General features: G+C 55.5%; 1 protein-coding gene across 2 annotated transcripts in view; it reads left to right on the top strand.

Moving 5' to 3' along the window:
• PLXNA2 (plexin A2) overlaps positions 1-20,267 on the top strand; it is a 138,763-nt gene that overhangs the window by 94,123 nt on the left and 24,373 nt on the right. For both annotated transcript variants that reach the window (XR_014227050.1, XM_082296228.1), the window contains exons 10-20: positions 442-642; positions 2,374-2,470; positions 3,052-3,245; positions 8,333-8,484; positions 11,588-11,705; positions 12,166-12,302; positions 15,227-15,394; positions 15,928-16,021; positions 17,168-17,407; positions 17,594-17,737; positions 18,844-19,078. Coding sequence is in view for 1 of the 2 variants with exons in the window: in XM_082296228.1 (XP_082152354.1) it covers positions 442-642; positions 2,374-2,470; positions 3,052-3,245; positions 8,333-8,484; positions 11,588-11,705; positions 12,166-12,302; positions 15,227-15,394; positions 15,928-16,021; positions 17,168-17,407; positions 17,594-17,737; positions 18,844-19,078 (1,780 nt within the window). In the remaining variant the exon portion in view is untranslated. The remainder of the gene's footprint in view (positions 1-441; positions 643-2,373; positions 2,471-3,051; positions 3,246-8,332; positions 8,485-11,587; positions 11,706-12,165; positions 12,303-15,226; positions 15,395-15,927; positions 16,022-17,167; positions 17,408-17,593; positions 17,738-18,843; positions 19,079-20,267) is intronic.

The raw sequence follows: 20,267 nt of genomic DNA, 5'->3' as shown, positions 1-20,267 counted from the left end.
AGGGGTCTGAGGGGTGAAATGGGATTAGGAGAAGCCCCCGTGGCTGGGAGCAGCCCGTCCCCTCCCGGAGCAGGGGGCTCGGCAGGGCTGGAGCAGCTGATAAGGGGCTGTGCTCCTCAGGAGGGTACAGCAGGAGATGCTGGCTCCGCAGATAAAACCCGGGGGAAGCTCAGAGCGGGGAGGACACCTTGGATTTGTCCCCAGAGAGGGTGTTCCTCCTTGTGCAGCTGCAGCGAGGACATCAGTGCCAGCCCCGGGGCACTGGGGGTTCTGTGTCCCTGCACTTCACCTGCAGCTGGACTGGGGAGTGGCAGGTCCTGGGCGCTGGGGATGTGCTGGGACATCGGCCCTGCCACCAGAGCAGGTGGCCCGAGACCAGGTCACAGCTGCAGCTCCACCACAGCCCACCCTTAACCCCGCACGTCTCTCATTGCCTCCTAGGACTGCCCCCAGCTCTTCCCCACGGAGGAGATCCTGATCCCGGTGGGAGAGGTGAAGCCCATCACGCTGAAGGCCAGGAACCTGCCCCAGCCCCAGTCGGGGCAGAGGGGCTACGAGTGTGTGCTCAGCATCCAGGGCATCATCCACAGGGTGCCCGCCCTGCGCTTCAACAGCTCCAGCGTGCAGTGCCAGAACAGCTCGGTGAGAGCGGGGGGAAACCTTTGGAAAGGGAGTGTCAGCTCCAAACAGCCGCGGGGAGGGTGGGAAGTCTCTAATCCTGAATCCCAGGTGGGAGAATGCCCACGAGGGGCTCAGTCACGGGGAGGAGATCCCTTATCTGGAGTCCCCTGGCTGCCGGTGGGGGGTCAGCCGGGGGAAGGGGAGGAGGAGGAAGGAATGCAGAGGGTGTTAAGGCAGGCTAATTCCCACACCGGCAGATAAGGAGAATCACAGACCCCTTATCGGGGAGCTGTCGAGTTCCAGGTCACGGTGGCTGGATGAATAGAGCAGTGCTGGAGAGCAGGGAAGGAAGGAGGGGGAAAGGGAGACTGCCAGGGGAGGAGCAGAGCACGGCGGGGAGAGGGGAATCTCCGCAGCGATGCTGCCCGAGGAGCAGGGGAGGATAATCCCCCTCCACAGGACGGGGCTCAGCCTTGCCATGGACCCCAGGGCACCCCAGAGTCACCCTGGTGGGTACCTGGGGCTGCCAGAACGCAAATGGCAAACGCACAGCTCATCCACAGCCCACGTTTGGGTCTCCTGTGGCCCTTTGCAGCTGGGGGACGAGCAGGGACAAGCATGGCCCTTCCTCTGCTCACCATGTGCTCGGGAAGGGCCCTGGGCAAACAGGGCACAGTTTGTTTTAGGCAGCAGAACAGGGTCCGCTTGAATATTCAGCGCAGATGGTCTTAAATTGTTAATGAAGTTTTGAATTTTTAAAAATTTTACTGGATATTTATACATTGCTGGCCGTCTTTGGGCCTCGCAGCTTGGTGGATAATAAATGTATTAATAGTATACGGTACTTTTCCTATCCAGAGTGATTTACAAGCATTAGAGAAGCACTTTCACTGCTGTTAGGCTGACAGGAAGTGGTAGGGGAAGGATGTAAGGGCCATTCTGGACTCACAGCTTCTTGTTCCACACCAGCTCAGTAAAACCCAGGCAGGGTGAACCAGTACAGTCAAGTGTGAGTTAAAACTGCACAACTCCTGCCCAGGGACAGGCAGAGCAGTCTGCCTTGCTGAAATCACCCTTCCCTCATCCCAGAGAGGATGGCAATGCTCACTCACCTTTTTAAGTCGTCTTAGCAGCTCTTGGTTGACCTAAAGAGAGCAGCAGAGTGAGGCCTCGCCAGTGCTGGGTGTGATAATGGGAATTTCAGCGTTCACTGGGAGTTCAGCTGAAGCATCCAGCTTCACTCAGCCACGGCCCCCAGGATGTCCATAGGAAGGGGAATAATTCAAGCCAGCACTATCCCAGAGCAGGCTGAAGCAGTGGCTGGGGCTCTGCACCAGCTATTTTTGCTCAGCTGTTCCTATTCCACCAGCAAAGGTCCCAGTGGGATTTCCCAGCTCCCAGTCACACTGGGGTGCACGAACTGGGCAAGAAACAGCCTGAAGGCACCAGTCCCAGCCTGGTGAACTGGAGGGGCTGTGTTGCTAAACCAGAGACTGAGTGACGAAAGCAACCACTGCGAGTGGAATAATTAATCTGTTACCTCTCGCAAGGACTAGACCTGATTTAATTATCTCTTCCTGGTGAGGACAAGGGACTCAAAGCAGAACCCTGGAGATGAAGTGTAAAAGTGTGGTGTCTGAGGCACCAGCAGATGTTTTTAAGCAGAGAATAAGGATGGTTTCTTTCAAAAAAGCCTTCTTTGTCTGTGAGTGTTGTCTCCCCAAGCATTTCGTTGTGGATCTTCCCCTGCAGTACCTCTATGATGGGATGGACATCAGCAACCTGGCAGTGGACTTTGCCGTGGTTTGGAACGGGAACTTTGTCATTGACAACCCAGAGAATCTGAAAGGTAAAATCTGCTTGAATTGGCTTCAGGTCATGGTGGTGGGGGGCTGGAGAGCGGCTGTTGGGGCAGAGGCATTGTGTCCCCTGAGGATCCCCCTGAGGAGGAGAGCAGCTCCCTGCACTGTTGGTGCTGCTCTCTGAGCCCCACTGACACCGCCTTGGCTGTGCAGGAATCCACCTGTGCAGGGGCACCTGCGGCTTGGGGAGCCAAAGCCGAGCTCGTGCTGTGGCGGGCAAGTCCAGGAGCAGCTGCATCCCGGGGGAATCTCTCAATCCCAGCTGCATCCTGGGGGAATCTCTCAGTCCCAGCTGCATCCCGAGGGACTCTCTCAATCCCAGCTACATCCCGAGGGACTGTCTCAATCCCAGCTGTATCCCAGGGGAATCTCTCAGTCCCTGACCCTTCTCAATCCCAGCTGTATCCCGAGGGACTCTCTCAATCCCAGCTGTATCCCAGGGGAATCTCTCAATCCCTGACCCTTCTCAATCCCAGCTGCATCCCGGGGGAATCTCTCAATCCCAGCTGCATCCCGGGGGAATCTCTCAGTCCCTGACCCTCCCTGCTCTCCCACCCTCTCCCCGCAGTGCACCTGTACAAGTGCGCGGCGCAGCGCGAGAGCTGCGGGCTGTGCCTCAAGGCCGACCCCAAGTTCGAGTGTGGCTGGTGCAGCGGCGAGGCCAAGTGCACCCTGCGGCCCCACTGCAGCTCCCCCGGCGCCCAGCCCTGGCTCGACTGGTCCAGCCACAACGTCAAGTGCTCCAACCCGCGCATCACCGAGGTGAGGCCACGCTCCCCGCCCCCGCTCCTCCCGCGGCCGCTGGGCTGTCTCTGTGCTGGCCAAAATCCACCCGGCCCTGAGAAACAGCGATAAAACGCTCCAGTGCTGTCTGGGAAACCGCTGGCATGTGGCCAGGTGTGCAGCCACTGCCCCACGGGCAGCTGGCACTCGCCAGCCGTGCCACCCGTGCCGGGGTGACCGCCACGGACTGCTGCGGGAATGCTAATTTAACCAGGGAGCTAATTAGTCTGGAGTTGATGCTTCTGATGTTTCTGTTCAGCCCACTGAGGGATGCAAAATGTGTCCCAGGAGCATTTTCACCAGTGAAACTACACTCGCTCTGTTAACGCTGCTGTGAGGAGTGACACTCTATCAGGTGGGAATGAAGGAAGGTTTGGGTTTCTCGGTTAATTAAATCCCCCAAAAAAGCCTCCCTTGCCCTAGGTGTGCATCCACACTGCAAAAGGTGTAACAGAGTTGGATCAGAGTTGTCTGTTACACCAATGTTCGTGGCAGGGCCGCTCAGCACCCAAAATCTGCCAGCTGAATCAGAACCCAAGCGAGTGTGGAAGTTTCCTCTTAAATTAAATTAGTTTCTACACTGGTTTAACTAAACTGGCTCAGATCCCAGGGGAGGGAGGCATCAACCTCCTTTTTATAGAGGAGAGGAGGAAGCACAGAGGCTGCTGCTGTGTCAGGGCTGGCTGGGGCTGCCTGGAGGATGATGTTGCTGAGGAGGGTCCATCCATCCTCAGGGATGTCACCAGACTTTTGGTATTTCTGCCTTAGACCTGCCCAGCAGTGTTGTACCTCTCTTGGGCAGGTTTTTCTCCTGTGCAGGCAGGGTGGAGCTGCTGAGGGGCAGGAGAGATGCTGGGGCTGGTTGTGCAGAGATGGGAAACATTAAAAAGGCTTGGAAGCCTGTCCTTTCCCTGTTTGGTTGGTGTCTTTGTTTTCCCAGTCCCAGCTGCCCTACCAAGAGATTAAATGAACCTTAAAGGCTTCCCTGGCTATTCCCCTTGCCCTGCCAGTGGGCAGAACCCAAACTTCTCTTGCCCAAGTGCTGTTCTGCTGCACAAGGTTATGCTACGAGAAGCAAAACAGCCTCTACTGAGATTTGCTTCCCCATAAAGCAGGCAGAAAGTTGTCAAGTTGAAGAAATATTGGAATTATTTATCTGTCCCTCCTTGAGCTAAGCAGAGAAGGGAAAAACGCTGTGCTCCAGCCACCAAGTGACTTGCATGTGAGCAGTGCCAGGCTGGCTCTGGCAGCTGGCTGCAGGCAGGGCACTGCCACCAAGTGTTTTATCACTGTCCAACTTGAAAGCAATACTTTTGGGCTCTGTCCAAGGAGAAAAGAGCAGAGCTCTGCTGATACAGATTTCTTGACTCCAGGTCTGTGTCTGAGCCCTGAGAGGGAGATCGTGGAGGAGACCATGAGACCTTCACGGCTTTTGTTGCTGTTGGGTCCTTTCCCGACATCTGAGTCTTCTCAGGATTCTGGTACCACGTTGCAGTGCCCAGTACTGCAGAGCTGTACAGCTGGGGGGCCACCCTGCCCTGCTGGGACTGACCTGCCCCTGGCAGGTCCAGAGCTGGCACCGGTGGCACATCCTCCATCCCTTGGCCACCAGCAGTGACAGGACTGGGGAGCAGGGTTTGCTCTCATGCTGAAGCTCACATTGCAGCCTGGATTACCCAGACTAAAAGAGCTTTTAATATGGGCTGTTTCCCACTCCTTTTGCTTCATCTGGCCAGGTTCACTCTTTGTGACAAGCCTGAGGTCAAGGGCCTGGCTCCCAGGCGCCAGTGCCTTCAGGGGATGCATAAATAAGAAGAGATTGTGTTTTAATAGTTCTAAAAGTAAATGAGCAGTGGGGTATTTGCAGTCCTTTCACTGAGTGAGAGGCCCAGCCCTCCCCAGCAATGTCCCCTCAGCAGCTCAAAACTTCCAGCCGGTCTGTGGCCTTAGCAATAAATAAATAAAAATCAGTTTTCTGGCGAACAAGCGGCGCTCTGATCTCCTATTCATTTATTTGCAGGCCTCATTAATATAACATCAGCGCAACAAACAGCTGAAGGGGGGGCAGTGTCAGGCTGAATAATGGAGTTGCTCTGCTGAGATAACAATTAGGTTCTGAATGTGCCATCAGCTGAGGCAGAGACAAGGAGGGATCATGCCGGGATGACAATGCTCTTGTGCCGCTTCCCCGCTGGGCTCATCAGCTGGGATCCAGAGCTTAGAGCAGGAGGAGAAAAGCACAACGAGGATGAAGGTGGATGAGGTTTGGGGAGGGGGCGGGGGCTGTGCCATTGATTGGGTGCTCTCTCGGCACCCGAACAGATGCCCAGGGGTTGCTGTGCAGGGCTCGTGGCTCCCCTCCAGCTCTGCAGGGAAAGCCCCAGCAGCTCCCAGCCAGCCCCGGCCCCAGCTCTCCCTGGCTCCTCACTGGCTTCTTCTGCAGGCGAAATGTTGCTTCATGTCAGAAACTCTCAGCGATTCAAGCAGCAAGACGTGACACTGACAACATTCACCCCTCATTGCTGGAGCAGTGTCTTCTGCAGGCTGGGGAGGGGAGGGGTTCTAGCACTGGGCTGGGGCTCCTGGACCCCTGGGATCCTTGGATCCCAACCACAGGGATCCCTTGGACTCCCGCCTCGGGGATCCCTTGGATTCCAGCCGTGGGGGTCCCTGCCCTGGTTTCAAGTAAAAGGCAGCAATAAGAGAAGTGCTCTGGAGCATTTCTGTCCCCTCCCTCATCAAGGACGGGGTGTGAGGGTGACCGAGCTCCTGCCACCCACTCCCCCATCCCTGTACCCAACCCTTTTTATGAATAACCCAGTGCTGCACACCTGATCAATCCTTCCCAGCATTATTACAGGGGCTGGATTGGGATTTCTCTCCTGCAGTGAGGAGAGGTGACCTGCTCAGAGTAATTCTGCCTCCCACAGCAGAGGTGCAGATTGCTAAACAGCAAATGTCCAATTCCTGGTAATGGCCTTGCTTTTCCTCAGCTGCCCTTTGCAGGTCCCTTTCATCCTCCACAGAGCTCTAAGTGAAAAGCCAGTCTAGTGAAGTGATTTTCTTGAAATTGGGGAATATTTCTTGCTAATCCTGTCTGTCTCGGATCAGAAATTGGGGCTGGCAGCCCAGCAGCCTGGGCAGCTCCCAGCACAGCCCAGCTGGGATTAAGGCAGAGCATGGGCTGGCTGTGCTGGAGGTGCCTCATTCTCACCCCAAGCAGAAGCCCAGGGATGCTGCTTAGAGGGTCCCCAGCTCTGGGTGCACCGGGACCTTTAAGACTTATCTTCTTTCTGTGATTTTGACTGAATCTCTCCAGCTGTAATTAATTGAATGCATCTGTTCTAACCCTGGGGCTGCTTTATGGCACAGTTACTTCAAAACTGTTCAATTAGTGGCCACTAAAATCTAGGTCGAGTGGAGCTCCATATTGGGGATTTTCCAGGTCAGGACATTTTTTAAATACAGCATCAGCTCGGCTTTGTTCGGGGAGGCCGCTTGGCCCCGCTGGTTCTGCTCAGGTCAGGAAATGGCAAGCGGTGACTCTTTCCTGAGCAGTGAGGAGACAACGAGCCCAGCAGAGTAAGTGCTCCAGTAAATGCATTTTAACATCATCCAGAGCTGCAAAGGACAGCTGTAACTGTCAAGTGCGTGAAGTGCCAAGTTCAGGTGATTCCCAACCAGTGATGTAAACACTACCAGGCCTCCAGGACTCGGTGTAACACAATCCAGCTTGATTTTGTAGTGGGTTTATGGGCACGTCGAGCTTCCCAGAGCTAAATGATACAAGACAGGCCATGGTGTGAGTTACAGGGAACAGGAGCACAACAGGCAGTGCGTGGTGAATAAATTAAAAACCTCTGTCAGGCGGTGGAGGGGAGAGGGAGGTGGGAATTAAAGGATGTGGAGGAAGGAGGGGGGGGCTTGGTGGCTCTGCCGGGTGCCTGGAGCTGGAATAACCTCAGCACGTGTGGCCAAAAATGGGACAGAATGCCCAGGGAGGTGGTGGAGTCACCCTGGAAGGTTCAAAAACCACGTGGATGTGGCACCTGGTTTAGTGGGGATGGCGGGATTCCATCTTGAAGATCTCGGATGTCTTTTTGGAGATGCCTTTGGGGAAGTTGGAACCAACTGTGATGAGGACAGGGATGTCCCACGAGGGCTGCTGTGGGACAGGTCACTGTGACGTGCTGTCCTGGTGGGACTGGTGTTCGGCCACCTCCTAAGAAGGTGGAGAAAACCAACCATCCATCTGGGAACAGCAGGGGAAAGGCTCTGAAGAGCTCAAGTTTTTTGCCAAAGACAAGGGTGGAACAAAGAAGCGTAAGCAAGATTTATCCATTAAATTAATTAAATAGCATTATTATGGATTGTGTTTATTTATTAATAACAGCTGCAGCACGGGGAAGATGAGAAACTCACCCAAGAGCAACAGCAGAGCGGTGGCAGATTCAGGATAACTGTCTGAGAGTCCTGGGCCCAAATTTTGTGACTATGCATTATTGAAATTTATACTCCTAATTGAAGAGGAGATTGTCCTTAATGCAGGTCCGGGGAAGCAGGGATGGTTATGGCTGAGGCGGGCTATAAACAGGCAGCTTGAAAGCACACACCTCACCCTTTAACATTTTTAAGTCATTCGAGGTGCCAAGTCACTAATAAAATGTGACATTAACATTCAGAGAACAGCCAAGGCAGAAAGTAAAGTTCTCCCAAGCACCAGGCTGCTTCTGGAAGGTGATTTACCCTCTTCTGGACAGAGGAGATAGGAGCTAGGTTTATCCTTCTGGAAGGATTTCAGGGGAATGGCATTGCCCACTCCTCTTGGCCAGCTCAGGAACCTCGGAGTCCTCTCTTGGAGCACGGCACAGATGGATTTCAGCATCCTTGGGCTTCTCCAGGACATCCAGAAGGGCCATGAGGGGGTGGCCATGGCTGGGTTTGGCAGCAGGAGCAGGAGGAGGCTGCAGCACTCAAAGCAGAAGTGTTTCCAAACCAGGGCGGGGCTGAAGAACGGGCGTGGTGGGGATGTCACCTCCACTTCCCCGTGTTCTGTTTCCCTGCAGATCCTGACGGTGTCGGGGCCGCCGGAAGGAGGGACGAGGGTGACCATCCGTGGTGTGAACCTGGGCCTGGACTTCTCGGAGATCGCGCAGGGGGTGCAGGTGGCCGGGGTGCAGTGCACGCCCCTGCCCGAGCACTACGTCGTGGCGGAGCAGTGAGTGACCCCTCACCCGTCCCCACCGTGGGTCCCCAGGGCTGGGCACCCCACAGAGCCGCCTCCCTGACCTCCAGCCAATGCTCAGGAGGCCAAAAGCTCGCACAGAACCTGGGTGCCTGCAGGATGGGCTCTGGAGGTGGACATGGGGAGGGGTTCCTGCACGTTCCCACATGTTCCCACACTCTGGACTCTCCCTGCGGGGGTTAAGCAGCCCTTTAAGTTTTCATTAAATGTTCTGTTTCCTTCCTGCTTGGCTAAGCACCTTTGCTGATGAGCACCTTGCTGCTGCCGCCGAGCCTCCGCGCTCCCCGTGCTCCCCATCCCACTTGGAATTCCGCCGGCGCCGCCGGCTGCACGCAGCCATTTGTTAGGCAGGCGAGGCGGTGACAGCCCCTTAATCCGAGTGGGCCTTCACTGGAGTCAATTCATTTGTTTCACTAAGAAAAATGTCAGGCCAAAATTAGAAAATAGGCCTGTAACAGGGGATGAGCGAATAAACCCCACGGCGTGACAGCCGCTCCTCTCCTGCCCTGGAGGGGCTGTGCTGGGGTAGCCAAGGTGCTCAGGGGGTGTTGGGGGTCATTTGTGCTGGGTGGGACAGCAGAAAGAGGTGATGTCTCCCCTTGGGCTGTGTCATGTCCTGCTGGGGAGCAGGACGGTGTCCTGTGCAGTAGGATTGTGAGTGTGGAGATGGCCAAGACCCCACGGGTGGTTACAGCAGCACAGACCTGCCTCAGCTTCAGGAGCAGCTGAAAGGAGTTGTCCTCTGCTGGGAAATGAATTTGGTGGCTCCCACTGAGAGCCCCAGCAAAGTGCAGGACCTGTCACCTGGCGGCTTTGCTTTGGGGCTTGTCCATTCCTTGTGGTTCTTTCCCCATCTGTCAGGCAGAAGGGGCACTGATGACCCCTCTGGAGCAGCGAGAGCGAGTGCAGAGTGCCAGGGGATCTGGGATCACGGGATGAAGGGTGCCTGGTGTTCCTGCAGGAACGGCTCCAACCATGGCAGTAATACCCCGTCACTGCGAGCAGTTGGGGCTGTTCTGCTGAGCAGGACTTTGTTATATTTTATTTTTCAAATAAAGGATGGAAGATTATGAAATTATCCCCCTTTGATGGTATGAAACCCTGATTTTATAATCATGACTCTAATTACGGCTCTTGAGCTTTCAAAGTTTGTTAACATCATTAAAACATTTACCCTGGGCAGATAACAGCAAGCGTTAGCATGAGAGCTGCCTTTTAAAGATGAATACAGATAAAAGGACCCTCTTACGGGTTCTGTGGGCAGACTGAATTCCAAGACTGTAATGACTCTGCCATATGCTCCAGCCCCGCAATCTATCAGCCAGCAATTAGGTTAATGTTGGTGAAAGGGCCACTTAGCCCGGCAATCAGCACCCTACAGCTCTGCCGAATGCATCATTTTGTAACAAGGTACCTGCTGGGGATTTGGCTTTTAGCGGGACTGGGGACCAGGTGTACCCGGTCACTTGTGCCCCGTCCCACGGCCCTCCCTGCCCGGGCTGTGCTGCAGCTGCTGCTTTGCTGGCAGAGTTCAGTATTCGGTGATTCCTTGTGGGAGAGAGAACCTCCCCTCTCTTCTCCTGCCCGTGGCGGGTCAGGAACCGCTTCCCAGGCTTTGTTTGCCGTGCCCCGAGCTCGGAGTGACCTCGTCTCCCCGCTGCCAGTCTGCAGAAGTGAGGGAGGAGCAGGCAGAGAGGTGCAGGGGCGATGTCAGGTTGAAAGGCAGAGCGAGGAGCACGTGGCAGAGGAAGGCGCGGAGCCGAGACGCTTCAATCCCTGCTCTCCAAAGGCAGCGTCTCTCTAGGCAGCCCCTTTTGATGTGCAGCAATGAGGACGTGCACGTTCCAGCTCTTTACCGGCGTGTGTGTATTTCATGGGCCCTCCTGGCATCACCTGTGCAGGCGAGCTGCAGCTTCTTTTCTTCCTTTAGTCTTCGCCTTTTATTTTATTTTACTTTGTTTTATTTGCAGTGAATTTAATGCTGCTGAAGGCAGCTGGAACGCTGCCTCCCCAAACTGGGGCCTTTTGTGTCTTTGTGTGTGATAGGCAGAGGAGTGAGCGCTTCCTTCTCCTTCAGCCTCAGCAGGCACAGGCTGCTCTGGCTCTTCTCAGGTCCCTCTCCTGGGGTCAGAGCCCACGGGTATCTCATCATGGGTGGAACTGCACCTCCTGCCTCAGGCAGGTTACTCCTACCCTCAGCTTTTCATCCCCGAGGCAAATTACCCATCCTCAAGTCTCCAGTCCCGAGGCAAGTTGCTCCCACTCTCAGATTTCCAGTCTGGGGCAGGTTCCTCCCACCCTCAGCTTCCCAGTGCCTGCAGGGATGCTCTTGAATTCATCTTTCCAGCACTGCTGTGGGAGCATCCACCCCTTTCAGGTCCATCTGGAGAGCCCTGCCAGCTGATGCCTCTCTGGAAACCTCCCCCAAACCTGCTGGCACGACTGGCATCCGCTTGATCCCGTCCCCAGCTAGTGTCACACATCCCCCGTGCCCTGGGATTTGGGGGTTGTGCATCCACAGTGATCAGCCATGGTTAACCCCAGCAGATCTCCCTGTCCCTGCAGCTTTCCCAGCCTCAGGATGTGCCCACGGGGCTGAGCTGGACCACGCCAGCAGCACGGGGACAAGCTCCTGTGACCACCACGAGTGTGTTTGTGGCAGCCAGCCCTGTCCCCCAGCAGAAGCTGCTCTCCAGGGCTGTCTCTATCATCCCCCAGCCGGTTTCTCCAGTTTTGATTAACTGGGAGTCTGCAGTGTGAGCTGTTCCCTTAATGAACTCATCTGTTACTCTGAGGACTTCGCACTCACTTTGCTACTGGCTAATATATTGCCATTAGTGCTCTGCTTTGCTCTGGAGTTTACAGCTTGTAATAATTATGTCTAATTTTGATTTTTTTTCCCTTTAAATTACTACATGGGGTAAAAATAGACTCAGTAATTAACTTCTTCCAAAGAGGCAGATATCAAAGTTAAAGAGGAGGGGGGAGAGAAAGGAGAAAAAAAGGCAGTGTGGAGCTGTGCAGGGCACTGCTGGCACCTCCTGCCAAAGCTTCCCTGCGGCATTTCTGCTTCCAGGATCGTCTGTGAAATGGGGCAGGCGCTTCCAGGGATCAGCTCCGGCCCAGTGCTCCTGTGCATCGGAGAGTGCAAGCCCGAGTTCACGGCCAAGTCAGCGCAGCAGTACATGTTCGTGGTGAGTGTCCTGCTGGGAGACAGCACATGTGTCCCCCGGGAACTGAGCGTGGCACATGGAGGGGGTTCAGCTCCAGGAGACAATCCCAGAATTGCCATTTTTTTCTGGTGGTTTCCCCCTGGTGTTGCACAATTTTGGGGGGCCCAGTCAACAAGCCCAGCTTGCAGGATTGAGAGCCCACCCTGGGAATAAACCAGGGCTCCCACAACATTTGGGTTCAGCTTTGCACCCCCAAAACAGTGATTATGGAATCATAGAATGGCTTGGGTTGGAAGGGATCCTCAAAGACCCAGTGCAACCCGTGCCATGGGCAGGGACACTTTCCTCTGTCCCAGGGTGCTCCAAGCCCCGTCCAGCCTGGCTTAGACACACTCAGGGATGTCCTTCTCTGCTGCCACAGCCCCCCACAGCAGCTCCCTGCAGCAGCAGGAGCCCTGAGCTTGTCCTTTCCTTCCTGCAGACTCCAGCCGTGAGTTTCCTGAGCCCCAGCCGCGGCCCGGAGTCGGGAGGGACCATGGTGACCATCTCCGGCCACTACCTCGGGGCCGGCAGCCGCGTGTCCGTGCTCCTGGGAAACCAGACCTGCGAATTCCACGAGTAAGAGACCAGCACAGGCTCCTGCAGCACCTCCTGCCCCTGTCCCAGCACGGATCTGCTGGAGCTGAATGTGCGAAAATCCATCTGGGAGCCCCTAAGGCTCCCATTCCCTCTTTTATTGCATGAAACCATCTTCTCTTTTATTGTGATGGAGGCTTGCATGGCAAGGGAGGGATTCATCGGTGTCAGTGCTGTCCATTATTTCATTTTAATGCTGTTCCAATGGTAACTGGTCTGAAAATCTCAGCGAAACACCACTGTGATGGAAATAGGCTTATATTGGCCATCAGTACCTGCCCCCAGCCCGGCTGCTCTGAAGAAAATGGAACATTTATAAGAAATATCTCCTTTCTCTTTCCACTGCACTGCTTTTATTACAGCCACTGCTGCAGGTGCCTCGACCTCCTAAAAATGGTGTGGGATCCTCAGGGCAGAGCAAGGCAAGGGTCTGCTCACACCTCCTGCTGAGGAACTTGCACAGCCATCAATCTCTGCTGGGATTTCAATGGCAAATTTGCTTTTTCCCCAGCAGTGTGAACACACAGTTGACATTTGCAGGGTTTAATGGGTTTTCCTGGGGCTTAGTTAAAAAAGAGACGTGTGGTTTACATCTGCGTGCATCAGTACACAGCCCTGCCCACCCTGCCGGCAGTGGGCACAGCCTGGTGCCAACCCGATGTCCAAAGGGATTCTGCCTCCCAGATCCTCACTCAGGAGGAATTGAGGAAGTTTCTGGGAAAGCAAAGATCCCTGGAGGGGAATTTCTCATCCAAAAGCCTGAGAGGTTCTTGGATGTGGGAGCTATGGGCATTCAGGCGTGGGAGCACAGTGGGTTATTGGCAGTGCTTGTTCTGGATCCATCCCAGGATGGTGCCTGGCAAGGTCAGGGCGTTCCAAGACCTCCCAGAGCAGCTCAGTCCTGAACAACCCATCAATATCTCCTCCCACATCCAAAACAAAGATGGAGACAGGGAACAGCGTTACCACCAGCAGAAGAGTGGGATCAGCCCTGAAACATCATCCCTTAAACACCTGATCCTACTCAGGCAACCTGCAGCTACTGGCCTGCAAAACCTTGAAGAGCTCTGGATTCCCTGGATGTTCTAATTGCAGCGGGAAGCAGAAACTCGAGCAAGGCGAGAGCAGCGACTGAGCAGCTCCATCCCTCACGTGGGGCCACGCTGTGCACTTGGTTTGCCGTGGACTGTTTGGAGGCAATGAACTTCAATTGTACTCGAGGGTGTGGGGGAGCCTGATGAGATGAAGCAGCTCCTAATGAGATTCCCTCTAATTACAGCTTCCCCCATTCTCCCCTCTCTGATCGGAGGAGTGGGTAGATTCACCATGACGACATAATAATAGCACAGAAAGCTAATTAGCTGATCACAGGGAGCCGGGAGCTGCTCTGCCAGCAGCCCTGCGTCACTCTGCAGCCCGTGCCAGAGCCAGGCAGGCACGGCGGGGTCTGGGGTGGGCAGCAGAGCAGGCAGGGCAGGGCAGGGCAGAGCAGGGCAGGGCAGAGCAGGCAGGGCAGGGTAGCCCATCAGGCTGCACAGAATCACTCCAGCACTCAGCACAGAGGTAGGAGAATCCCACCCCTCACACAAGGAGGCCTTTGCAGTTAAATTAAACCAAGGTGGAGACTGAGGATGGGATGAGGGAGAGAAAAGGAGCAGGGCAGTGGTTGTGTTGCTGCATCAACAGACACGGCCGAGTGCAATTGGTTTGAGGTGTTTTAGGGGTTTTTTAGGGGATTATTTCTGTTCCCTCGGTTGTGAGGGGTTGGAAGTGCCCAGGTGTGAGCTGGGAACATTGTGGTACCTGCTGTTCCATGCCCTCCTAAATGCCCATACTCCTTAGGGGGGGCAAGGAGTGTGTAAGGACCCCAAAAAAGGACCACCCGTTGTCCCCCTGCCAGGCACAGACTCAGAGCTTTGCAGGAAGCGGAGCAGGGACACGGCTGCACTTGAGCCTCAGCCGGCCAGCACCTCCACAAGCCCCTGAGGATGGTGAGGATGGTGAAGGTTGCCCATTCAGGAGTGCCAGGTTTTGATTTAAGTGCCCGACTGGCAGTGAGGTGCTGCAGACCTGCCTGTCCTCTCCCCTGGGAGAGCCCAAAACGAAACCAGCCATGGAAAGAACACTGACTTCTCAGCAAGCCAGGGGCAGGTTTGGGCAGGAAGGACAGCCACGGGGGCCATGCAGGAACACTGGACTGCCAGGGATGTCCCTCCAGCGCTTCTTGTAGGATCAGTGTCCAAGGAGCCGTGTGGTTCCTCCCAGCTCTGTTCTGGACGCTCACATCTCATTCCCTTTCTGCATCCCTCCACCCACTGGCGCCTTTGTGCTCTTACGGTGCTTCACTACGCCGCTGCCTCGACCTTCTCCGGGGCTCTGGTGGCAGCAGATGGTCTGTTGTGTCCAGCCAGGCAGCGCCGAGCCGAGGTCACCCTGCTCTGATGGGGAGACAAAGCCCGAGGCAGCGGTGCCGGTGCCATGGCCCTTCCCCGGCGGGGGCTGCACGGGGCCATTATGCTGCTTACAAGAGCCTCGTGTGTGCAGTGGGGTGGGGAGGGGAAGAATTTGGCTTTTCACTGAGCTTATGCATCCCATTTAAAAGGCAGCCATCTGTTTTCACACGCCCAGCAGAAGGCAGCGGGTTCAGGGGGATGCAGAGCTGCAGTTTGGCACAAAGAGGGATTTCAGGGAGGCTGCGCTGCTCTCCCGGTGGGCAGAGCTCGGTGCAGAGCTCTCTACCCTCCCTCCCGTGCCAAACCCTCCTGCCCATCCCAGGAGCTTCCCAGGTACCAGTCTGGGGCTGGCCGATGGCTCAGCCCTTTAGTGACCCGCCCCAGGACAGGACAGAGGCTGTGTCCCTCCCCTACACCAGCCCCATTAACACTCCCCGTTTCCCTCTCGTGCAGGCGATCCATGAACGAGATCGTTTGTGTGTCAGCGCCCTCAGCCCACGGCCTGGGGGCCGTTCCTGTCTCTGTCAGCGTGGACCGGGCTCAGCTGGAGAGGACTTTGCTGTTTGAGTACATCGATGACCCCAAGGTGCAGCACATCGAGCCCGAGTGGAGCATCGCCAGGTAAGGGCACTGACAGCACCTGCTCGGCCCTCCCCTGCCCTGGGGCTCCTCAGCACACAGCCAGGCCTAAGGAGGGGTTCTTTGGAAATGCACTTCCCACCCAGCACCCTGGATGGGTCAGGGCTGGGCATTCCTGGGGTCTACATTTAGCAGAACTCCAGCCTGGGGTTACCAGAGGGGTTGTGTTTAGCCAGGCAGTGACAGCAGACCCTGCACCGGCAGTGTGGGGGCAGCTCTAAAGCCCAGATCACCCCCTCAGCTGCAGAAGGGCACAACTGCCCCTTAAAGGCTCCTTCTTGTGGTCCTGGAATACGACAGAGCCAGCAGCCACCGAGAAAGGGAAAAGCTGATGTCAAAGTGCACTGCGAGGAACAGGGTGGCTGCTGCTGTCACATCATGGGGACATTGCTGTACTCACCCTCTCAACCCTCGCCCTCACGGCAGCTTGTCACTGGGGCTGAGCTCCGCAGCGCGGAGCCCCGGCTCTGTGCACACCCAGCCCACTGACCAGGCCTCTCCTGGCTTTCCCGCAGCGGACACACGCCCCTGACTGTCACCGGCTCCAACCTGGACGTGATCCAGGAGCCCCGGATCCGTGTCAAGTACAATGGGAAGGAGTTTGTCAACGTGAGTAGGGGCTGTCAGCTGGGAACCTCCTTCTGCATCCCCCTGGATGGGGGTACCGGTGCCAGTGCTGCCTGCCTGGGGAGGTTTGCCATGGCAAAAGCTGCTCTGGGGCTGTTTCCCCGCACTCCCCCAAACTGGGGGCACTGGGAAGAGGGAATTTGACACTCAAAAATGGGAAATTACCTCCTTCCCCTACCTGCATTCTCAGTCCATGAGTGAGAAACTGAGATGAACCCCCAGCTAAATGGGGACTGAGCGAGGTTCTTGTGTGTGCTGCAAGTAAGAATTGTACCTCCAGGACCTCAGAAATCATTCTGATCAAGTAGAACTGAAATATATTGTTTCCATGCAGTGATCTTTGTGACTGAGTCCGTATTATCTTGGAAAGGGCAAATCACTTACCGGTCTTTTCCTATTCCTTTTCTCCCCCTCAAGACCTTTTTCATCTGAGCTCTTTTTAAAAAGACATCTAATTTTGTTGCTAGCACTTGCAGTTATAGTGCTACAAAAATAATTCTGAAGACACAAAATTGAATGAAATTAAATCTTTCTCTTATGGAGGGAGGCCAAATGGTTGGGTTCTTGCTGCTTTACAAGGCAAGAGCCCCATAAATCAGAGATTTCCCTGCTTTGAGGGCTGGAGGAGCTGTGGGTGTCCTCAGCCCAGCAGGAGGTGACCTTCAGGTTCCCTCCTGCCCACCAGTGTCAGATGATCCTTCCCTTCCCTCGCTGGCATTTGGGAATGGCCTCTAATCACCCATTTGCAGTGTTCCCTATGGGTCTGCTTCAGAGCTAGAGAGGAGGAAAGTGGAAGGAAAAGGGGAAAAAATAAAGAAAAAGGAGTAAGAGCTGCTGTGCGAGCCTTTAGCTCTGCTGAAACACAGCTCATTTTGGGCTCACACTCCATCTCTACCCCAGTGCCTTTGTGCTGGCTGGAGGAGAAGCAAATTGCCCCAAACCAGGGTTGTAATGCCTCACGGAATCAGTAAGGTTGGAAAAGATCTCTGAGATCACGGACCATCAAGCCTGGATTAAATATTTCCAGCTAAGCATGAATCCACTGGACTTCCCAGCCATCAGAGCATCACTGTCCCGCTCAGGGCAGAGCGTTCCCTGCTGCCTCTCTGAAAGCACCCCCTTCCCCAGGTGTGCAAGGTGGTGAACGCCACGGCCCTGGCCTGCCTGGCCCCCCCGCTGACCCCCGAGTACCGGCCAGGCCTGGACGCCGTGGAGCGGCCGGACGAGTTCGGCTTCATCTTCAACAACGTCCAGTCCCTGCTGGTCTACAATGACACCAAGTTCATCTACTACCCCAACCCCACGTTTGAAATGCTGAGCTCCACCGGGGTGCTGGAGCAGAAGCCGGGCTCACCCATCATTCTGAAGGTAAGGAGAGCCTGGCTCAGCCCATGGGGAGAGTCACGAAAACCCCGGAGGGAGGGAGGGAGGGAGGGAGGGAGGGACGGGGTCGTCCCTGCTGCGGAGGATGGGGTGCCCTGAGCAGAGCCCCGCTGTTTGCACAAGTGGAAGCTGCAGGAATGTGCTGCATCTTTGTCGCTGTTGTGTCCCCAGGGCAGGAACCTGTGCCCGCCCGCCCCGGGAGGAGCCAAGCTCAACTACACGGTGCTGATCGGAGAGACGCCCTGCGCCGTCACCGTGTCCGAGACGCAGCTGCTGTGCGAGCCCCCCACCCTCACCGGGCAGCACAAAGTCATGGTGAGGGGCCACCTGTCCCATCAGCATCCCCTTCCCCTCTCCACCCTTCCTTCTCCTTCCCCAGCTCCCCGAGTCCCTTGGATACTGAACACAACCCCCTGTGTGAAGCCTGGTAGGGTTTTAGATTTTATGGGTGTCTAATTGGAAGTTTAAAATATTGATGTGGATTAGCGTGGAGAGACTTTGTCCTTCCCCGAGAGTCACTCCCTTCTAGAAGGGAAAATGCCCTTCAGAGCCTTCTAGAAGGAACAAATCTGTCTGGCAGTGCCTTTGGCACTGGGTGCCATCCTTCCGCTGGATGAGGTTGAGACCATTCCCAGTGTTCTCCCTCCTGAAGGGATTTAATCAGCCCACAGAGCCAGACCTGATCTGCCAAGTGGATGGAAAGGTTTTTCCTTTTCCCGAAGCAGGAGCCAGGAACATCTGAGCACTGGAGTGGTTGGATCAACACCCTCAGCCAGGATAAATCAGTGCCTTCCTCTGCTCTGCCTTTGGGCATCGCTGCTTCCTCTGCTCCCCTTGCAGACCAAACCCCAGCTGCCGAATTGCTGGAGCAGGGCCCAAATGAGATTGTAATTGTGATTTATTTCCCTTGAAGTTCAGCATCCAGAACATATTCAGATTATCACAGTGTGACTCCCAGAAGCGCGACCTGGCTGAGAGCTGCTCACATCTGTGGCCAGGGCACATCCAAGAAAAGCCTGTCCTGGTATTAACTCCAGCCTGTTTGCTGCACAGCTTCCACGTGGGCTTCCTCCTCCCTTCTCTGCCCTGTCCTTGCAGTCACTCTGGTTTCTTGTCAGTGCAACGATCAGGGGCTTGTTAATGTCCACAGTTTACAAAAAGGAGTTGAAAGCTGTAAAATGAAAGTCAAATGGAGCCATCAGATAATAGGAACAAAGCCCCGATAGTGAAGGGCTGGCACATTTATCATCACTTGAAGCCTCCCTGTGTTCACACAAGCGGCCTCCTCTGTGTTTGAAGGCAACTGGAGTTTTACATTCCTAAGCAGAGGTGGCTCACTGCTTCCAGAGGGATCTGGGCAGGACAGGGTTTGGCACAGGGAGGCACCCCCAGCTGCTGCTCACCCGTGCTGTGCCCTGCAGGTGCGTGTTGGGGGGGTCATCTTCTCCCCTGGCTCGGTGAGCATCGTCTCCGACAGCCTCCTGACCCTGCCCGCCATCGTCAGCATCGCGGCTGGCGGCTCCCTGCTCCTCATCATCGTCATCATCGTCCTCATCGCCTACAAGCGCAAGTCCCGCGAGAACGACCTCACCCTCAAGAGGTTGCAGATGCAGATGGACAATCTGGAGTCCCGGGTGGCCCTGGAGTGCAAGGAGGGTCAGTACTGCCGGGGCCGGGCGCTCTCTGCGTGCTGCAGCCCCGTGGGTGGGGTCCCAGTTCTCCCAGCACCCCGGGGTCTGCAGCGCGGAGCTGGCTGGGTGCTCTGTGGGGTTTGTGGTTGTCCCTTGGGGTTTGTGGGGGTCCCTTGGGGTTCCCACGCCTGCCCCACCTCGGGAGGATGGCAGCCAGCAGCATGTGAGCAGCAGACACGGCTCTGATGTGCAGAGAATGGGATTAGAGCTTGGGCCCGCTTAGGCGGCCTGCCTGGCTCACACGGCAGGGACGGCACGAGCCCCGCGTGCCCTGCACAAAGTGTCCCCTTGCCCGATGGCTTTGGAGGGAGGGGCTTTTCCAAAGGCACAGAGAGAGGGGGACAGAGGGGCTCAGACCCCCAAATAACAGCGTGGAGCCCACTTGGGAGGCAGGAGGGCTGGAAAGCTGGGCCAGTCCCTCCTCCAGCCCAAGTGTAAGCCCAGAGCAGCAAGAGTAGGTTCAGGGGGAGGAAGAAGCTCCTCAGGCATTTGCTTCTGGGAAGTTTTGGGTGTTATCTGGAGCATCCAGAGCTGCTGCTTGCGAGTTTCCACATGGACAAGTCCTGTCCCTTGCGAGGAGGCAGCTGAGCCCCCCTCACCCTGCAGGTGAAGGTGGGGTTTTGGGGGGTGCTGCTGTTGTTTCCTACATCCTCCCACCTGGGCAGGGGCTTAATCAATCAAAGTAACATAAATAGAAAGCTGCACATTTCATAGTGGAGAGAGTTGCACTGGATTTGTTCAGCTGATTTCAAGGGTAGCCTTGAAAGCACAGGGCAAAAATTGAGATGTATTCAGGAGAAACCACAGACAGCTTGGCACAGCCCAGCTGGGGTACAGAGGTCTCACTGAGCCAGCGTGTCACACTTTGGAGAGGGAACACGAGGAGACACATCCAGCTGTAGAACATGGTGTTATGAGAGGAAGAATAAATCCCTTCCTGACCCCTGCAGCAGCTCAGATTTGATCTGCATCAGATTTGATTATCTTGGCAACTGTTGATAGAGGAGGAAAACCAGAAGAAAGGAAAGGAGGGGAGGCACCAAGTTATGAAAACAGATCCTTGTTTCTCTGTGCAGCCTTGTGCTGATGTTATAGGTGTGTGTGCACAGGTGTGAACTGCATACAAATTAGCCACAGCTTTGTTCTCAGTCTCT

Source organism: Coloeus monedula (genome assembly GCF_965178545.1).
Source record: "Coloeus monedula genome assembly, chromosome: 23".
NCBI classification, from domain to species: Eukaryota; Metazoa; Chordata; class Aves; order Passeriformes; family Corvidae; genus Coloeus; species Coloeus monedula.
This window is presented reverse-complemented; position numbering and strand designations above follow the sequence as displayed.